Source organism: Leishmania mexicana, chromosome 32, assembly GCF_000234665.1.
Source record: "Leishmania mexicana MHOM/GT/2001/U1103 complete genome, chromosome 32".
In the NCBI taxonomy this organism is placed as follows: domain Eukaryota; phylum Euglenozoa; class Kinetoplastea; order Trypanosomatida; family Trypanosomatidae; genus Leishmania; species Leishmania mexicana.
In genome coordinates, this window is record NC_018336.1 from 120,001 (window position 1) to 136,468 (window position 16,468).

At 60.7% G+C, this 16,468-nt stretch overlaps 5 protein-coding genes across 5 annotated transcripts in view; all 5 read right to left on the minus strand.

Annotated features, from left to right (window-relative positions):
• The window catches only part of LMXM_32_0370 (conserved hypothetical protein), a gene marked incomplete at both ends in the record, with an annotated part of 2,184 nt that extends 914 nt beyond the window's left edge, over positions 1-1,270 (minus strand). The window contains one exon of the mRNA XM_003878233.1: positions 1-1,270. This exon is cut by the window's left edge and continues 914 nt beyond it. Coding sequence (XP_003878282.1) covers positions 1-1,270 — 1,270 coding nt within the window.
• Positions 1,271-3,227: 1,957 nt separating this feature from the next.
• LMXM_32_0380 (conserved hypothetical protein) lies at positions 3,228-4,541 on the minus strand (the record flags this gene model as incomplete). The annotated part of the gene is made up of 1 exon (XM_003878234.1): positions 3,228-4,541. One exon carries the CDS (start codon positions 4,539-4,541, stop codon positions 3,228-3,230), a length of 1,314 nt encoding a protein of 437 aa, XP_003878283.1.
• A 1,312-nt stretch (positions 4,542-5,853) lies between these two features.
• LMXM_32_0390 (conserved hypothetical protein) lies at positions 5,854-6,963 on the minus strand (the record flags this gene model as incomplete). Its single annotated transcript, XM_003878235.1, has 1 exon — positions 5,854-6,963. The coding sequence occupies one exon, from the start codon at positions 6,961-6,963 to the stop codon at positions 5,854-5,856; it is 1,110 nt and encodes a 369-aa protein (XP_003878284.1).
• Positions 6,964-7,904: 941 nt separating this feature from the next.
• Positions 7,905-9,125, minus strand: LMXM_32_0400 (putative serine peptidase; the record flags this gene model as incomplete). Its single annotated transcript, XM_003878236.1, has 1 exon — positions 7,905-9,125. The coding sequence occupies one exon, from the start codon at positions 9,123-9,125 to the stop codon at positions 7,905-7,907; it is 1,221 nt and encodes a 406-aa protein (XP_003878285.1).
• A 1,631-nt stretch (positions 9,126-10,756) lies between these two features.
• LMXM_32_0410 (MSH2) lies at positions 10,757-13,576 on the minus strand (the record flags this gene model as incomplete). The annotated part of the gene is made up of 1 exon (XM_003878237.1): positions 10,757-13,576. The coding sequence occupies one exon, from the start codon at positions 13,574-13,576 to the stop codon at positions 10,757-10,759; it is 2,820 nt and encodes a 939-aa protein (XP_003878286.1).
• Between the last annotated feature and the right edge of the window lie 2,892 nt (positions 13,577-16,468).

Genomic DNA, 16,468 nt, shown 5'->3' on the forward strand with positions numbered 1-16,468 from the left:
GAACGCAGCGGATGCGCATGGCGCCGTCGAGCTCCACCACCTTTTCGGCTTCGCCGCTATCACCGCTCCACGAGTACAGGCACTTGCCCATCCCGATCGCGATGCAGTTGTTGGCGCCCCAGTCCAGCAACTGCGTCGCCTTGGATGGAAACTGCGGCGCATCCAGAACACGCTCGGGGGTGGTGTTGAAGACGCGGGTTCCACAGACGCCCCGACTGCCGCTGCCGGATGTGTAGATCGTGCGAGAGCGCACGCGTGGCAACGCCGAGGAGAGACCCGCCCCGACGGATGTAGCGATGACCGTGCTCCCTACCCCTCTTGTGGTGCCATTGGCGGAGAGGGTGGCGAGACGAAGCGAGGCCTCTGTCGGACTGGCCACACCCAACGATCGCAGAGTCACCTCAGTGGAGGTGATGTCTGCAAACCGCAGCACCTCGCCGCCAAGTCCTCTGCGCGCAGAGCTGACTGGACCGTCCGTATTAGCCCGCCAACCACATCCACACTCCTCGTTGCTGAGGCTGGTGACGCCTCTTTCGTCTGACATGGCGGCGCTCGACTCACAAACACTCAGGTTCGACCCTGGCGTCGGAAGGGTCCGAGCGTATGCGGTTGTGCCAGAACCGTCTGCGGGGCCGCCGTTCGTGGCTGTCATCACGCCACCGCGATGGCCGATGAGATGGTCCGCCAGCACATCGTTGTAGAGCGACGTCATGTAAGAGGAGTCGTCCGACACCATGGACTCGGAGAAGCTGGTGAGGACGCTAGAGGGAGGTGTGGGGGCCGCCGTTGCGGCATACCCGTTCGCATTGGTAGCGGTGGCGGAAGCTGCAGGAGCGGTTCCTGGAGTTGCGTGACGACCGGCGGGAGCTGCAGTGCCATAAGGGTTGCGACCATAGTCTCGGCCGCCGCAGCAGCCCATACGGAGCGGTGAGCCCGTTGATGTCTGAGTCCCGCATGCCGTGGACGACATGAGGTTGAACGACGAAACCGTCATGTCAATACCCACCCGCTGGGGGATGTGACGCGAGAGCCGCTGTGGTGCGCTACGGCGGCCCTCCTCATCCTCGTCGTCCCCCTTGTCACTGCGGTACGGTGTCGAGAGCGGCTCTGCAGGAAAGGCCTCTCGCGACGCGCGGCGATGTTCGGTACGGGTGCTGCGGCGAGTCGATCGCCCCTCCGTCTTGAACAGCCTTGCCTCCCGCGAAAGCGCGGACGGTCGACCGCTGCTTTCGGGTGACTCGGAGTTGCGATCAAGCGTCCACTGCTGCATGGTCAACGCGCTTTCTTCTGCACGAGTGTTGGGTGTCTACGTCCGTCCAAAATCCTTCTACGTGCCAGTATAGACGGCAAAGGCAGTAATCCTCTCTCAGTGCACTGGGGAGCTGCGCCGACCACGGAAGGGGAAGGGAAGGTGCCCGATAGCGCGAGCGAACAAAGACCAGACGCGGTCGCAGCAGTGGCGGTGACGCTCTCTTCTGCGCTCTGTCTCGCGACGGCCGCGGCACTGGCGAGTGGTTAAGAGTACGTCGTCTACAAAAGTGGAAAGAAAAGACCAACAGAGGGAGGCGAGCGGCAGTCAGACACAAGACGAGCACGAAGAAAGGAACGGAAGTCTTCAGCGCAGATCTGCCCACGGACACCCACACGGGTAACTCTAAGGGAGCACGAGGGGGTGTGCGTGTGTGCTCAACTGTACGGCGGGTGTTGGAGAGCAGCGATGCAACGGGATGGGGAGAGGCGGCCGAGGGGGGTGGCGCGGAGGAATTACGAAGAAAAAGCCAGGGTGATCTAGTAAAGTCAACGAGAAGCAAACACAAATGTGGTGAGGATGAGGAAGAGAGAGAAAACACGTTCGCGTTCTAAGCAACGGCAGAGTGTAAACACATATATATATATATATATGTACAGCGGTATGTGCGTGTGGGAGGGGGGTGCAAGCGGGAATGTCTACGTGCTCGATGATAGGGCGGTTTCGTCTGGTCCTTTGGTGCGCGTGCTTGCCTCCCACGCACCTTCCTCCGCTCCACTCTGCGAACCCCAAGGTGAGATGATGAGCGGGTACCAGTCGGATGCGGGTCCAAGTGCGTCGAGCGACACACGCAAACCACGTACACTGGCGACAGCGCGAAAGAAGAAAGGGCAAGTGAAAGAGGGAGGACGGGGTGCGCGCACTTGCTCCACCACACGCACAGTCGGCGGCACGAGGAGCACCAACAACAAAGACGAGAGACTGTCCGAGGTGGAGTTGACAAGTGATGGTGAGGATGAAAGACTGACACCGAAAAAAATCTGAAGAGCTTTGAGCAAATCTCTGGAGCACCGACGAGGCGGAGAACAGCGTTGGGGTCTTGCGGCTGTGTGTAGGAGTATCTGCCGCGTTGTTTGTGTGCGTCTTTGCCGCTAGTCTCGCGTACGCCGATTATGAGTGGTGACTTGATAATGGTCGCCTTGTTTCTACTTCGTGCAGCTGTCAGCAGCGGAGAGGAAGGGAGAAAAGGGAGGGAGGGAGGGAGGGGGGAGGCGACGCAGACAATCAGGAAGCGATTCACCGTTGTGGACGATGCGGAGGACGAGATGTAAAAATGGTAAACAAGGGTGTTCTTCGTCAAAGTGAGGGAGCGACAGCAGAGGAGCATGTGCCGGGGCAACAATCCCCCTACTCGCCGTCACTGCAAGCATGCACACATGCGGGTCCACGTGCACATGTTGCCCGCCTGGCCAACGCCGGTGAGATGAGTCCAACGAGTTGTGGATGTTGGGCATTCACAGACACACTCCCAAGACGTTCGTGGGGTGTCCAACGGCGAGGGCGTGTGTGCAGGAACGCTTTGCTTCCCTGCCTTTTCTTTTTCGTTTCTCGCACGGTGTTGAGTGCACGCATTCGTGTGTGCCCGTACTCGGGGGGGGAGCAGTGCGAGGTGTTGGCGGTGGTGGAGAATCAAAGGCCAGCACCTTTCCCAGACCTCACTTGATGTCTCCGCAGACACACATATATATGTGTGCGTATATGTACGTACGCGTAGAGAGACTTCCGCGTACCTTCAGGAGCTCTTGTATAAGACACATCACTAGACGAAGACGAGAGAAATCCCCCCAAAGGGGGGGGGGCAGCCGCTCGGGGCGTGCCATGGCACCGCCTGCATCTCCGCCTTCCCTGCTGGGCGCCGAAGCGCACTACGCCCAACATGGATACCCAGCCTCCAGCTCGGCCACGCACATCGGTGCAGCTACGCTTGTAAAGGTACCTCAACCGGGTTGTACATGTCCGCTGGCTGAGATGAGGAAAGGTAGAGACCGAGATGCCTTACAATGTCATACGCCAGGGTGCCCTCACCAAGCGCCTGACGCAGGAAAGGGAAGACTTTCCAGTAGTAGTCTGGCGGAATAAAAAAGCCTAGGCGGTGAAGCAGAACCATGGCCGGGACATCCCCCGTCAGCATGGCCACCATACCAGGTTTCGCAGACTGTGTGATGATGTTCTTGGCCGGCCTCACCGGCCGCGCGTCGCGGAAGGCAAAAAAGTATACGAACTGCTCAAACTGTGTGCGACGCTTTTTCCAGTGCTTCGACAGGTCCGTGATGACGCGGGTTTTGTTGTCTCGAATGGCGTCGAACTTCAGCATGGCGTTGAGCGCCGCCCAGTCCTCGTGCGCCGTGACGGGCGGCAGCGGGAGGTGGTACCCCTCGCCACACAGGTACTCCTCGACGAGATGCACCACACGAGGGCTCTGCTCCGCCAGCATGCGCAAGCGCAAGGAGCTTTGTTTGGCATCAAACACCAGCGCCAGCCGCAGCAGTGACTCCACAACCAGCGTCGGCTGCATGAGAGCCGCTCCCAGCTTGGTCGACATAAAGTACCGACTTGTTCGCTGAAGGATGTGCTGAATCGCAGTGCAGGAATGGGGCCCACCCTGAGCGCAGATAGGGCAGGTGTACAGGCGCGCCTGCGCCTCGTCGTCGAGGTCCTCGGTGCGAGCGACGCTGGTGGGCGGCGATGAGGCAGGTCGGCTTGCATACGATCGATGCTCGACAAGCCGCATCGCAGCGTCCACGTTAACGTATTCCATCGCGAATGGCAGCCCAAGCAGCGGCACAAAGCTCTCCGGAATCTTCAGGAACGGTGGATGATCCACGATGCGGCCTCTCATGACTTGCTCGATGGCCGCAGGGCGTAAGGACAAGAGCTGCTGCTTCGAGTAGCGGAGAATGGGGGCTCCTTGGTGGGGTGGCGACGGTGATATCTCTACCGGCTCCACCGCGTTCGCCGTCGGAGGAGAATTTGATGAGGATAGGGCGTGCGCCGGGGAGATGGTTGAGGAGGTGGCGGCAGACTGCTTCGGATGGTGGACTGCGTTGTCCTTTGAGCGGCGCAGCCGCTCTGCTGCGGTCATCGGGGCCGCGGTCACTGGAGTGGCTTGACAGCGGCTCCCTTCTGGACTCTGAGAGGACAGAGGTGGGGTTACAGACGGTGCAGGCTTTCGCCGTGCGAGCGCGCTGGCAATCACCGCTGACGGCACATACGCAGTGGCGCTCGGATTCATTGGCAGAGGCTGCACGCGCGCGTCACCGTGGAAAGCGTTGGATTTCGCTGCTCAGCGTGCGGGAGGACATACAAGTGCGTGAGCAGCTGAGCCTACATGCGCCAACTGCCTCGCTGCGTGCACAGGAGTGAAGTCACCAGGCAGCGTGACTGCCCACGGGGAAGACGGCGATGGGCAAGGGGAAGCAGATACGGAGCGAAAGGGAAGTGAAAGAGAGAAAGCCGCATCAGCGCGCGGGGGTGGGGGGAAGATGGGAGGTTCGACGGCAGCCAAGTGCTGCGAGGAAACATCCGAGTGACATGCTGCCGTCACTCCGTTGTTCCACTCCGCTTCTGAGAGCAGCATCCCGGGCGAGGGGGAGAAGCGGTTTCCCCTGGCGGTCGCACACGAAAACTTTCTTTTTCTTCCCCAGCGTGTGCTCGCTCTCTGCCATCCAACACGAGTCCCAGCTCCACACCGCCCCAGCACGTCACAGGCCCCATCCCGCCCAGCGAAGCAGCGGCGCACACGCGGTACAGCAATGCGTCCACACAGTCATCTCAGCACCGCCTCCGCCTCAAGCCCTCAGCACCACCACGGTGGCCTCGCAGGTCGCTCAGACGCAACGTCGTCCACGGCCTGCCATCCGACACCAGCAGCGACACATCGCTCCCACCCCTCCCCACGTCGCAGGCACCTGGCCCTGTCACCACCAGGGGTGGCGCGGCAGTTGGCAGGGATAGCTGGGGGGTTGCGTCGCTTCCATCCAGGGAGAGAGTCGGTGTGCGTGCACTGGGCCCTGAGCTGCCACGCAGCGAGAGGTGTGCCCCCCCCAATCCCCACACACACACCATGAGGGACACGCTCACAAGCAGTAACGTCATAAATGCAAACGGGAAAGCGTGTGAAACTCTGCGAATTCGCGCCCACACATCCACACACACACACACGTGCGCAGCCACTTCGAGCGTGGGTGGGATATCGATGATGATGTCTGCACGTCTACCTGACGCAGCGCGCACTTCCACATGTTGTAAGTGGTAAACGCAACCAAGAAAACAGGAAAACGAAACGGCAAGAAAATCGAGTGGGCCGTCTGCGGCGAAATACCGGCAGCAGTCTAGAAAGAGGCAGAGACGGAGGAGGGGGAAGGGGAGGGGGATTCTTGCTGGCCGCGCTGCACACCCGTTCGACAAGAGAAAGAAGAGCACACTCGGACTTGACATCTTGGCACACACGTCGGCTTCAGTGCTGCTCGTCTCTTGCCCTCCTCCGCCCCTTTCACCTCCGCCTCCACCTCACCGGCCCCCCACCCCTACAGCTATCCTCAGTTTCACTCGTGCACGTGTGGCGGGTTGACCGTGTCTGGCAAAAAAACACGCTTCTTCACCCACGGAGGGCGAAACGTGTACAGGACGTACCCGTCGTCGGTCAGCACGTCCCAGCCTTCCTCCACCTTGGAGAGGCTGAACTCGCGAACAGCGTCGTTGTTCTTGAGGCAAGCGTTCATGTACTGCAGTAGCTCCGTCACCTGCTTCTTCGAGAGTTTCTCGAGGGAAAAGTACACTGCGACGAGGTCCTCCGCGGTGGAGACCACCACCGGCGCCGCCACCCGCCAGTCGGGAGCGATGGAGCGATAAAGCATCTTCACGCAGTCGCCCAGCATGAAGCGAGTAGGCACGTCCAGCCCGCCGCTCCCTGAGGGCACAAATGGCTTGCCGAGGCGCTTGCTTTCACTCAGGAATCGCTCCTGGCGGCGAGCCTCGGCCGCTGCCTCGTAGGGGTCGCTTGGGGTGGTCCCCTCACTGCAGGCCTTTGCGAGTGATCGGCACCGCTGCTTTTGCGATCGACTACGACGCTGCGGTGCACTACTCGGCAACGCGGCCTGTGGCGGTGATGCAGTCGCAGCACCGACAGAAGAGGATGCTGAGGGAAAGGCGGTGCGTCGTGCCGATGAGCCGCGAGCGACAGAGTCGTGCGTAAGGGTGCAAGCGCCGAGGACACCGTCGTGGCTTCGCTGCCGCAGGGCGTAGATCTCCTCCAGCTCCGGGCTTGAACGCGGAACGTTTCGGTTGGCACTGCCAAGACGGCTCGCAGTTTGCCCACCAGAGCCGCTTTTGACCAACATGCTGCGGCCGCGCTGCATGACCCTGTGCGGTGAGCGCTGGTTCCGCGACGACATCTGCTGTTGGTATGGATTCGGGCACCTCGTCTTCGACGGGGGGCTCGCTGTCAGCTGAGGCAAGGTCGACGTGACTGCGAGGTCGTCGTAAGGTACCGCCAAACCGCTTGCCTGCGAGAGCGTCACAAAGTGCTGCTCCCTGCGCCTCTGCAGCTCTACCTGAAGGGCGTGGTAGCGTGTGAGCAAGTCATGGGGAACGTATTCACTGTCGTAGTAGTCCTTCACTGTAGCATATCCAGGCACATCGCGAATGGCGCTCATGGTGGAAGAGCAAACGGCAAAGAGCTGATGCGATGCCGCTATGCAGTGAAAGCAACATTCACGGCACAATGCGCACACAGAAAAGGCTCCGAGTGATGAGCTGTTCGTCTCGTACACAACCTCCTGCCAAGTGTCAGGCCGTGGGTGGGTGGGGGTGTGGGGGTGTTAGGAGAGGAGGCAGGGGCAAGGAAAGAAAGGGTAGCGGAATGCAGAGAAACGAGCCCGGGGGAAGACGCGGCGCCGCACGCGGAGCTCCTTGTCACTCATGCAGCTGTTAGCATCGGTATTCCATCAGCCATGTGTGCCGCACCCTCAGCTGGGGAAGAGGGGGGTGTCTGTTCCCACTCTTCCGCACATTCGTTTGAGAGCGTTGGCGTAAGTGTTGCACGAGGAGAGTACACGGAGGCCTGCGTGACATCCCAGCAGGTGCACCGGTGCACCCGGGTCCGTGGACGCGGAGGTGTGTGTGTGTGCCCACCAAACAGCGCCAATAGCGAGAGCACGAGCCAAGGAGTGAAACCTACACCAAAAGGCAAGAAATAAAGCTGAGAAACCACACACACACACACCGAAGAGGCCGACCACAGGGGGGAGTCTATCGCGGCGTTCCCACGTAATTCACCACCCCTGCCATTACACGGACACGTGCAGAGTGGGCAGACGCAGAAAACCTTCCTGCACCTTCCTCTCGCAAAGTGCGGCGGCAGCGGGAGAGATGGGGAGGGGGAGTCCCCGTGTATTCGACGAATGTCCATCACCGCGGGTTGCGATTCTCTTCCCCACACACACGTTTCCTACGGCAATCGCCTCCTCCCGCATAGCAACAATGACTCTTGATCAGTGGTCACCCAAGAGCAAAAAGAAGGGGCAGAGTCACGTAAAGCGAGCGAGCCACGGAGACAACACCCGACATCAGAGAGTGTGAGAAGACGCACTGCTGTCTACTCGCGGGTCTCACTGTCAGCCCTGTTAAAAGAGTCACCAGATGCCTTCGCTGCATCGGTGAGCGGCTTGCCCGACAGCAGCGCCTCCCGCTCCACCGAGAAGGCGGTCGCAAAGTGCACGAAATACTCAAACATTTCCGAGAAGGTGTGCCCCTCGCGTGCCTCGATGTCGTTGTGCCCGCAACCCGCAAACCACTTGTGAAAGGCCCCAATGCTGACGTTGGCAGCGGTCACGTCGAGATGCTCCTCCGCCATCTGCCGCACCGCCTCGGGCAGGCCATCATAGGCGCGGCGATAGAGATCGAACACACTGACTGGCTCTCCATCAAGGGGTGGGTGGGCGGTGACGAGCAGCTCGTCAGCAACGCTGATAGCCGCGGATGCCGTCGTAGTGTTTGTTGGCCCTGTTGAGGCACCTCCGAGCGTACATGAGCGGTTTGCCTGCTTTGCCCGCGTCGCCTCACGCCTCTTCAAGAGTCGTTTCAACGCGTTGGTGCGGCGTGCTACGATGTCATCGAGCAACTCGCTCGAGCAATGGTGCGGGACGACGTTGTCGCGGGTCCCGTGCATCACCAACACTGGGCACTCCATGATGTGCTCGATGCGGCGGTAGTTAGGAAACAAGTCAACGCACCAGCACAAGTACGGAAGACAACAAGACGAGACGACGCGGAGGCAGGAGGTAAAGGTCGATATAAGCACTAGGCCCCCCACCTTCTCGTGATGCTTCTCAGCGAGGTAGCAGGCCGGACCACCTCCGACGGAGCGGCCAACAATAATAATGCGGTGAGCGAGGTAGCCGAGAGAGAGGAGGTGGGCGTACATGTGATCGGCGTCGCTGTAGACGCTCTTCTCCGTCACCTCCGCCGGCGTCGCAGCGTCAGGAAAGCCGGAAAAACCGTAGCCGCAGTAGTCGTACACCACCACCGCTACTCTAAAGACGCAGGCCATAGACTGCGCGTAGCTGAAGGCGCCGCCGAGGTCCTCGGCGTTGCCGTGGTGGAAGAGCAAGACCATGGAGGAATTCACGACCTGTTCGAGGTTGTCCTTCGTCACGAGATCGCCTTTAGAGTCGAAGTGGAAGTACGCAATTCTCTCGCCGCTGCTCTTGCTCGTAAAGTGCATGTGTCGCTTGCGTTGCAGCAGCTGCACCCGCTGCAGGCTGCTCGGGTTCCGTGGGGGAACAAAAACGATGCGGTTCACGAACGACTGTAACATCGTGAATGGAAAGACAAGAGAGAGCACGCCGTGCAGGCTAGAGAATCTGCGAGAGGGCGGATGGGGAGGAGGGACAGCCGGCACCGCGAGAAGGTGGAGAAGAAGCAGGAACTCGGAGACAAGATAAAGGAACGGGCACAAGCAACGGAAGAAAAGAAAATGGTCGACGTCGATGGAAGGGAAGGTGCGAGCGTCAAAGCGGGCGCACTGGGGCGAGCTGACGCACAATGGCACCTGGCTGTCCTGTAGCGGAACAGCCCAGCGTCAGTGGAGGACGAAGCGACGGCAGCTAACGAGCGAGAGCACACTCGAATGGCAGCAAACGACTGACAAGGCGCAAAACAGCAATGATCCAAGGGAAAAGCGGTGTGCGTGTAGACGGGAAAGGGAGGGGGGAAGGAGAGGCGGAGGCGGAGGCGCTGGGTGTGTCGCTTGCTCGCTCTCTCACCGTGCTCATGCTATGTGTGCGTGTGGCAAGGCAGTGTTGGTGTGTGAGAGGTTAGCACAGGAAAAGCCAGAAAAGGAGACACATCAGCGTGCCTCCCTTCCAACGACGAGGATAGCACCGCTGAGCGCGTACACACACACACACACACACAAAGAGAAGTTTCCGGTTTGACACGGGCAGGGATGTGAGGGAGACGGGGAGAGGTGGCGGCGCTCAAACCAAGCAGGGATGTACGTGGGGCAAGTAGACGGAGAGAGGGAGAGACACAGAGCCGATAGAGAGCAAGCGAGGCGAGGCTGCAGATCCTTCTCTGTAAGCACACATCCGCATGAACGCGCGACCACCGACGCATATACGCATTCGGCCAACGTTGCACACGACTGCCACTACGGTGGAAAGAGCCAGCAAGACAGCAGCACTCGCATGGGAGAGAGAGAGACAGGAAGACCATCGTTTCGCGAGGGACTCACGGCGATCATTATCGCGTCACACAGGAGGGGACGGTGCGTAATACGGGCACCGCGTCACCACAGATCCCATTCTTGCATTCGAAATTGCTTCGCCGCTACAAGTGCGGCACCGAAACCGCCAGCTTTACGGGATACACACAAGGACAGCGAGAGCATAGACACATGCAACGCACGAGAGCAAAGAACGACGAACGCGTCTGACCCCGACGCGTTGATCGACGAGGCGCGCACGAGTCGTCGAAGGGCCACCTGCTGTTTGAGGAAGAAAAGGCAGTGGCAAGGGATTGTGTCACCTCGGCGATCGTGATGGGCGTAGGGGAGGACACCAAGCATGTGTGTGCGTGTGTTGCCTGGAGAGGAACAAGTAGCACCTCTTCTTCCGCCTCGCCTCCGACAGAAATCGATAAAGGGAATGGGGCTTCGTAGCCCTCATACACACCGATGGACGAGTAAGCCCTCTCTCTATGCACGATACTCTATGCGCCTCCGCGTTGGCAGGAGAGCGTAAGGGCAGCGTACGCCCGTGTATGTATGTGTGTGTGTGTGTCCAAAACCGCTGAGAACCCCTCACCCCCCCCCATCCTCCACTCTCTCTCAGCCCTTCCTCTACGCAGAACAGCGCATGCAGTCCCACGATTGAGTAGAGAAGGAGAGAGAGGAGGAGGAGACGAGGCGACAGCACGCACCATCGAAGTGCGCCCTTCAGTGGCCGACTACGCCACCTCGCACAAGTACGGGCGAACATCTGCGTCCTGCTGGATCTCTAGCTTTAGCCGCTTTACTGCCGCGTCGTGATCGTCGCCGGGTCCCTGCTGTTCCAGCTCACGGATGCGCTTGGCGTACGCCGAAACCTTCCGCACCACCTTCTCCTCGAGCGCCGCTCCAGCACTGCTCTTCGTGGCGCCCTCTTTTTCAAACGTCTCCCACTCCGCCACCTTCACTTTGGCGCACGCAATCACGGACTCTGGCAGGTGCGCCAACGACGCGACGTACAGGCCGTAACTGCGTCCGCACGGGCCTGGCTGGAGGGTGTAGGAGAAGCGCAGCGTTCCGGCCGACTCGTCGACCTCGGCGCCAAAGTGCATGTTCTGCAGAGCGCTACACTGCTGCGGTAGCTGCGTCAGCTCGTGATAATGGGTGGAGAACAACAGCGTCGCGCGAACACGCACCGCCACGTCCTGGGCAATCGCCCACGCCAACCCGAAGCCGTCGTACGTAGACGTACCGCGGCCGAGCTCGTCGACGATGGCGAGGGTGTCCTGCGTCGCACCTGTGAGTATCGACGCAGACTCGAGCATCTCCACCATAAACGTAGAGACGCCCTGCGCCAGGTGATCGGTCGCGCCGACTCGGCACATGACAGCGTCGCGCACCTGAACCTCTGCCGCATCAGCCGGCACAAAGCAGCCCGCTTGCGCCAGCACCACAGCGACACCGACGCTGCGCATGTACGTGGACTTGCCACCCATGTTGGGTCCGGTAATGAGCAGTCCGTTGGTTTGCGTGGTGAGGTGGAGAGGGTTGGCCTTGTAGGCCGGCTGGCGTAGCTCTACCAAAGGATGACGAAGCCCCTTGAAGGAGAGGAGCGGCGCCGCGTCTGCGCTGCGTGCGCCTGTCCCCTCCTGCTTCACCAATGTCACAGTGCCAGGGGCCTCGCGTACAACTGGCCGCACCATGGGGCGCGGACAATCCTTCACCACGAGAGCCCAGGCCACGTAGACGTCCAGGGTCGCTATCAGCTCCTTGGCGTCGTCGAGCACGGGCAGATAGGAGGCGATGGTGTCCACAAGCTTGCGCTTGAGGTCCATCTGCCGTGTCTCGTAGTCGTCGCTAATGCGCCGATACTGCTCGCTGAGGGCCGCCATCTTCTCTGACACAAACCGTACGCCGTCCTTGGACGTGCTTACCGTGATAAGCTCCTTTGTGCTGCGCAGCTGGCGATCCTCCTTGCGAGAGACGCGGAAGACGTAGCCATACGTGCCGTGGTACTCGTGCTTGAGCTGCTTCTCATTCCACCCGTACTTGCTCAGGACGCGGCCGTACTCCTTGTCGATCTGCCGCTGAGTGCTCGTGAGCTGCTCATGCAGGTCCTGAAGCTCGTCGTCGAACGTGGCGTTCATGCGGACCGCATTGCGGTCACTGAAGTCCACTGTTGCCTCGATCAGCGTCTTCAGATTCGCCATATGGTCGTTAATATCCTCCAACGGGGCAACGTACTCGTCTTTCAAGAGCTTCGACTGCGGACCTGTGTAGGTACCCAGTACCTGTAGAGCGGCAGGGACGACATTCACAAACTCCAGGAACGCCTGCGTGTCCTTCAGGGCGAGGCTGCGACGCTGCAGTTTGCGGTTAAGTCGATCCATGTCGCCGCACCGCTTCAGCACCTGGGCCGTGAACATGTCGCGCAGAATGGGGTTCTCCACGAAGAGTTCCACCATGGTGAGGCGCTGGTTTATGTCGTCGGCGCAGCGGAGCGGCTGCAGCAGCCACTGCCGCATCGCACGCGCGCCCATGCCGGTGTGACAGCGGTTCAGCCATGAGAACACAGACGTCGGAAGGGTGCCGCGCGGCTCCGGCTTCTTGCTCACCAGGTCCAGCGCCTCGATCGCCGCGCTGTCCAGCTTCATGTACGTGGACGGCACGGTGCGGCGCAGGTAGAAGGCGCGCTGATTCGACGGGTCCATCACATCGATGCGGCCTAGGATGTTCTCCACGGCTTGCCGCGCGATCGGACAGAGCTCTAGCGACAGACGCTCCTCTGGCACTCGCAGAATCTCTGCCAGTGCCTCGAGGCCTTTCGCAGCGGCTTCCGCCTTCTGCAGCTGCTGAACCTCGCGCAGCGTGCGCACGCTCAGCTGCACGCCGCACCGCTCACATATACGGCGCACCGCGGTGATTCGGTCATCGTCGTTGAAGGTGGCTTCGGCGCCAGCGGAAGCAGCCGATGACATCACACACAACAAAAGCTCCTTCAAGTTGGTCTGCGCGACAAGCGCGTCCAGGCTAGTGAGCTGCAGCGTATCCGTGTACTCGGCAAAGCTCAACTGTCGCAGCGTGTTATTCAATGCCGCAAAACCAATCGCTGTCCCCGTGTCCTGCCTTGCACCGAACACAAGGGAGCCGCTCGCCAGCAGTTGAATCTCCGCCTCCTCAAACTCGAAGAGCGATGCCTCAAAGTCCGTGATGTTCCCCGGCGAGCCGCGCTGGCGGCACACGTACGACCCGCCGGCCGTTTCTCGCTCGTAGTACTCCACCGACACCCCTCGCCGCAGCAGGCAGTCGCGGATGATCTCCTTGCAGAGTGCGTCATTCACAACTACAGCGTCCACCGTGCCGGAGGAGGAGCTGCCGCTAGACCACTTCTTCAGCACGGCGGTGGACTTGATGTACTCGTTCGCGACAAAGGTGGCCCACCAGCCCAGCACGTAGCATCCCGGGTTGGAGCCTCTGGAGAACATGCGAAAGCATTGGATGGAGTCGGCGCCAAGGGCCAGAAAGGCCTGCACAATACCACCGTCGCGCTCGTCCGCCATCGGATCAGAATGTTTGCCTTGTGGCTCTCTCTCTATCGCCGTTATGCACGCGTGATTAAGCGCCGAACAGTTTACGCCCGTATGAGTTTCGGATCTATGCGTGTTGCGCGCCAGGACTCTCCGCGGTAGGGGAATTTGAAGATATGGCTAAAAGAGTGACTGTGTGACTGCGTGCGTGCGTACATGTGCGCGTACGTATTTCCTTCCCCTCATGGTATACAGTGGTGCCACAGTGAGAGGCGGAGGGGGGTAGAGGGGTGTTGGGGAGGTGCAGATGAGGAGGCACGAGCAAAGCGAGGCGCCACGCCGGAGCAGGCGAGCGGGAGAGAGGCAGCAGAGCTCACAAACTCCACGCACAGACTTTTGTTTCTTTTTGCCCTTTTCTCAACGCGTCCCTTCCACACCCGCAGCAGGTCAGCAAACATACGCATGCACAGCCGCCGCTCACCCCGCGCCAGCGGCAGCACGGCTACATCCTCGACGTCTAGGACAAGCCGTCCCGCCATCGAATCGGGGCCGTGCGCCTCACGCGCTCCCCTCGCCCCTTCTCCGCATGCGTGCGGCGCGATTGGCTCCATACGCACCCTGGCTGAACTGCATGCCCCGATCCGGGCGGGCAGCGTCCAGCGTCCTGCACCAGGGCGGAAGCGGTGGCGTCCGTCGTGCCGTCGACAGGGGGTTGTCGGGGCGCATGCCCGATGAGCTCAGAGAGGAAGCCCGCCAGCCCCGGGTCAGGGCCCTCCCAGACCCCGCACTCTGCCAGCATGCCCCATGCTGCGCCCTCCCAGTCGCCTCACCCCGCGGCATCCCGTAATGCCGTGAGGAGGCCCATCGCATTGCACCCCCGATGACTCCATGCCGCAGTCCGGGGGTGCCCTCGACACGCTTCCGGCACCTGCGCCGCACATTTCGCGCACATGCGCTGTGGGGCTGGCTGGTGCAGATCCCCTCGCGCCTTTTTCGTCGATCAGTCGTGCCCTTCTCACTCTGCATGCCTTCGCTGGGTGCGATACACCATGCCCGCCGCGGTTGGCAGCGCCTGCATACAGCGCTCGCACATTCCGGTACTCAGGCCTGCTCCAGGGCGACGCTGCTGTCGGAAGGGAGGGGCGTCTCTGGGTGGTTTGCCCACATGTGCTGCGACAGGCGGGACGTTGCTATGTGTCTGTAGCAGCACAGGGCACACCGCCTTTCCCTGAACCCGCACGCCTCTGCCAGGGGTCGGTGTGTCGAGCGGAGGGCGCCCGTGGATAAGTCTGTGCCAGCGCACAAAGAGCTGACAGGTCGTTGCTCTGGAGGGGCCCAGGGTGGGGGGAATGGGTGGATGCGCATATATGGTGAATCATCGACACGATTCTTAGCTTGTCCGAACTTCGTCGTGATAGCAAGCCTCTTCACCCAAACGAGATGGCACAGGCCTGTCCGCCGACACCAAGAAGCCGCTTTTGTACCGAAGGGGCAGGCTGCAAGCTCTTGGCCGGCCCACAAAGAGCGGGCGCTGAACCCTGATACCACGACGAGGCGGCCGGTCATCACCAGGGAGGACACACACAGACGTATACGCGAAACACCAGCCAAACGAAAAAAGAAAAGGCAGCAAAGGGCGTTGTGCGCGATGTGCAAGAGAAGACTGTCGCAGATCCCCAAAGAGCTAACTTCAGGCAGAACCGTACGCGACATCAACGCTACAGCACACGCACACAGTGGTATGCCTTTCTCATCTTGTGGCACTGCGGGAACACTTGGCATCTAGTCTCTGCCCCCTCCCCACCCCACCCCATGTGGTGTTAAAAGGTGGAGAGGCGTGGCGAGAAGAAGAGGGGTATGGCGGAGAGGTTGATTGCAGACACAAGTACACGCCGGCACACGGGATCAGCTAGGGAGGTAGCAAGAACAGTGCTGACGAGCTGTCAACTAGACGAATATGGGTAGCATGGTGGAGAGAGACTCGCACAGTGCAACGCGAGGGCTGGGGCGAGGTAATAAAGGGAGGAAGAAAGGGGTTGGGCGGCGGCGAGGTTCTGCCGCCACGCACGCGCTCGTGTGCGTCCAGGCAGTCAGCGGCTGCAACAGCATCGCCAACTGAAAATCCTCTTAGGTTTCCACATTCGCTCCTTTTGGGCATTGTCGATGGCATCCCGTGCAGGGAGGCAAGTACGCCTGTGGTGCTCAGAGGGGGTCGCACAGCCACGAGTCGCCGTTGCACGCGGAGGTCGGTGGACACCCCACCAGACCATGCGACGTTGTTGTCGAACGACACTTTTCAGCTACGCAGATTGCGCACGACGTCCCAGGCTCAGTGCAAAATCCAGAACGTTCTGGTGCATCGGTGGGTGATAGAGGGGGGTAGGCGCAGACAGGGTGATGATCTGCCCGTGCACCGGTATCGACGCAGAGCAGCTGCGGCAGCAAGTTAGGGAGGGCACACCGAGGACCCAGCACGACGCAGTCTACCTGGCTCATGCAGGGGTAGGCGTAGCCTCCATGAGCAGAAGCGCACGTATTCATCCACGCCTCGTAGGCCACCGGCGGCTGCAGTGACGAGAGAAACGAACACTGCTGCGCGCTCATGAGCGCCAGCACCGCTGGTGCCCTGCGCTGGCTGGAGCAGACACCAATGATGATCATGGAGGCTACGGCACAGCAAGCCAGCAGGCCCGGAATCATCCCCGACCACCACGTAAAATCACCGGAGGGGCTGAAGCTGAAGAGGCTACTCATAGAGTTCGCCCTCATCACGGAGACACCGTCCGGGATCCGAACAGCAGAAGTACTGCTCTCAACACTCCCATCTGGTAGATGCGGCTGCAGGGACGCCGCATCGTGAGCGCTACACAGCGCTGCACCCTGCTGATGCTGCTGCATCGGGGGCTTCCTTGAAAAGTGGTCGGA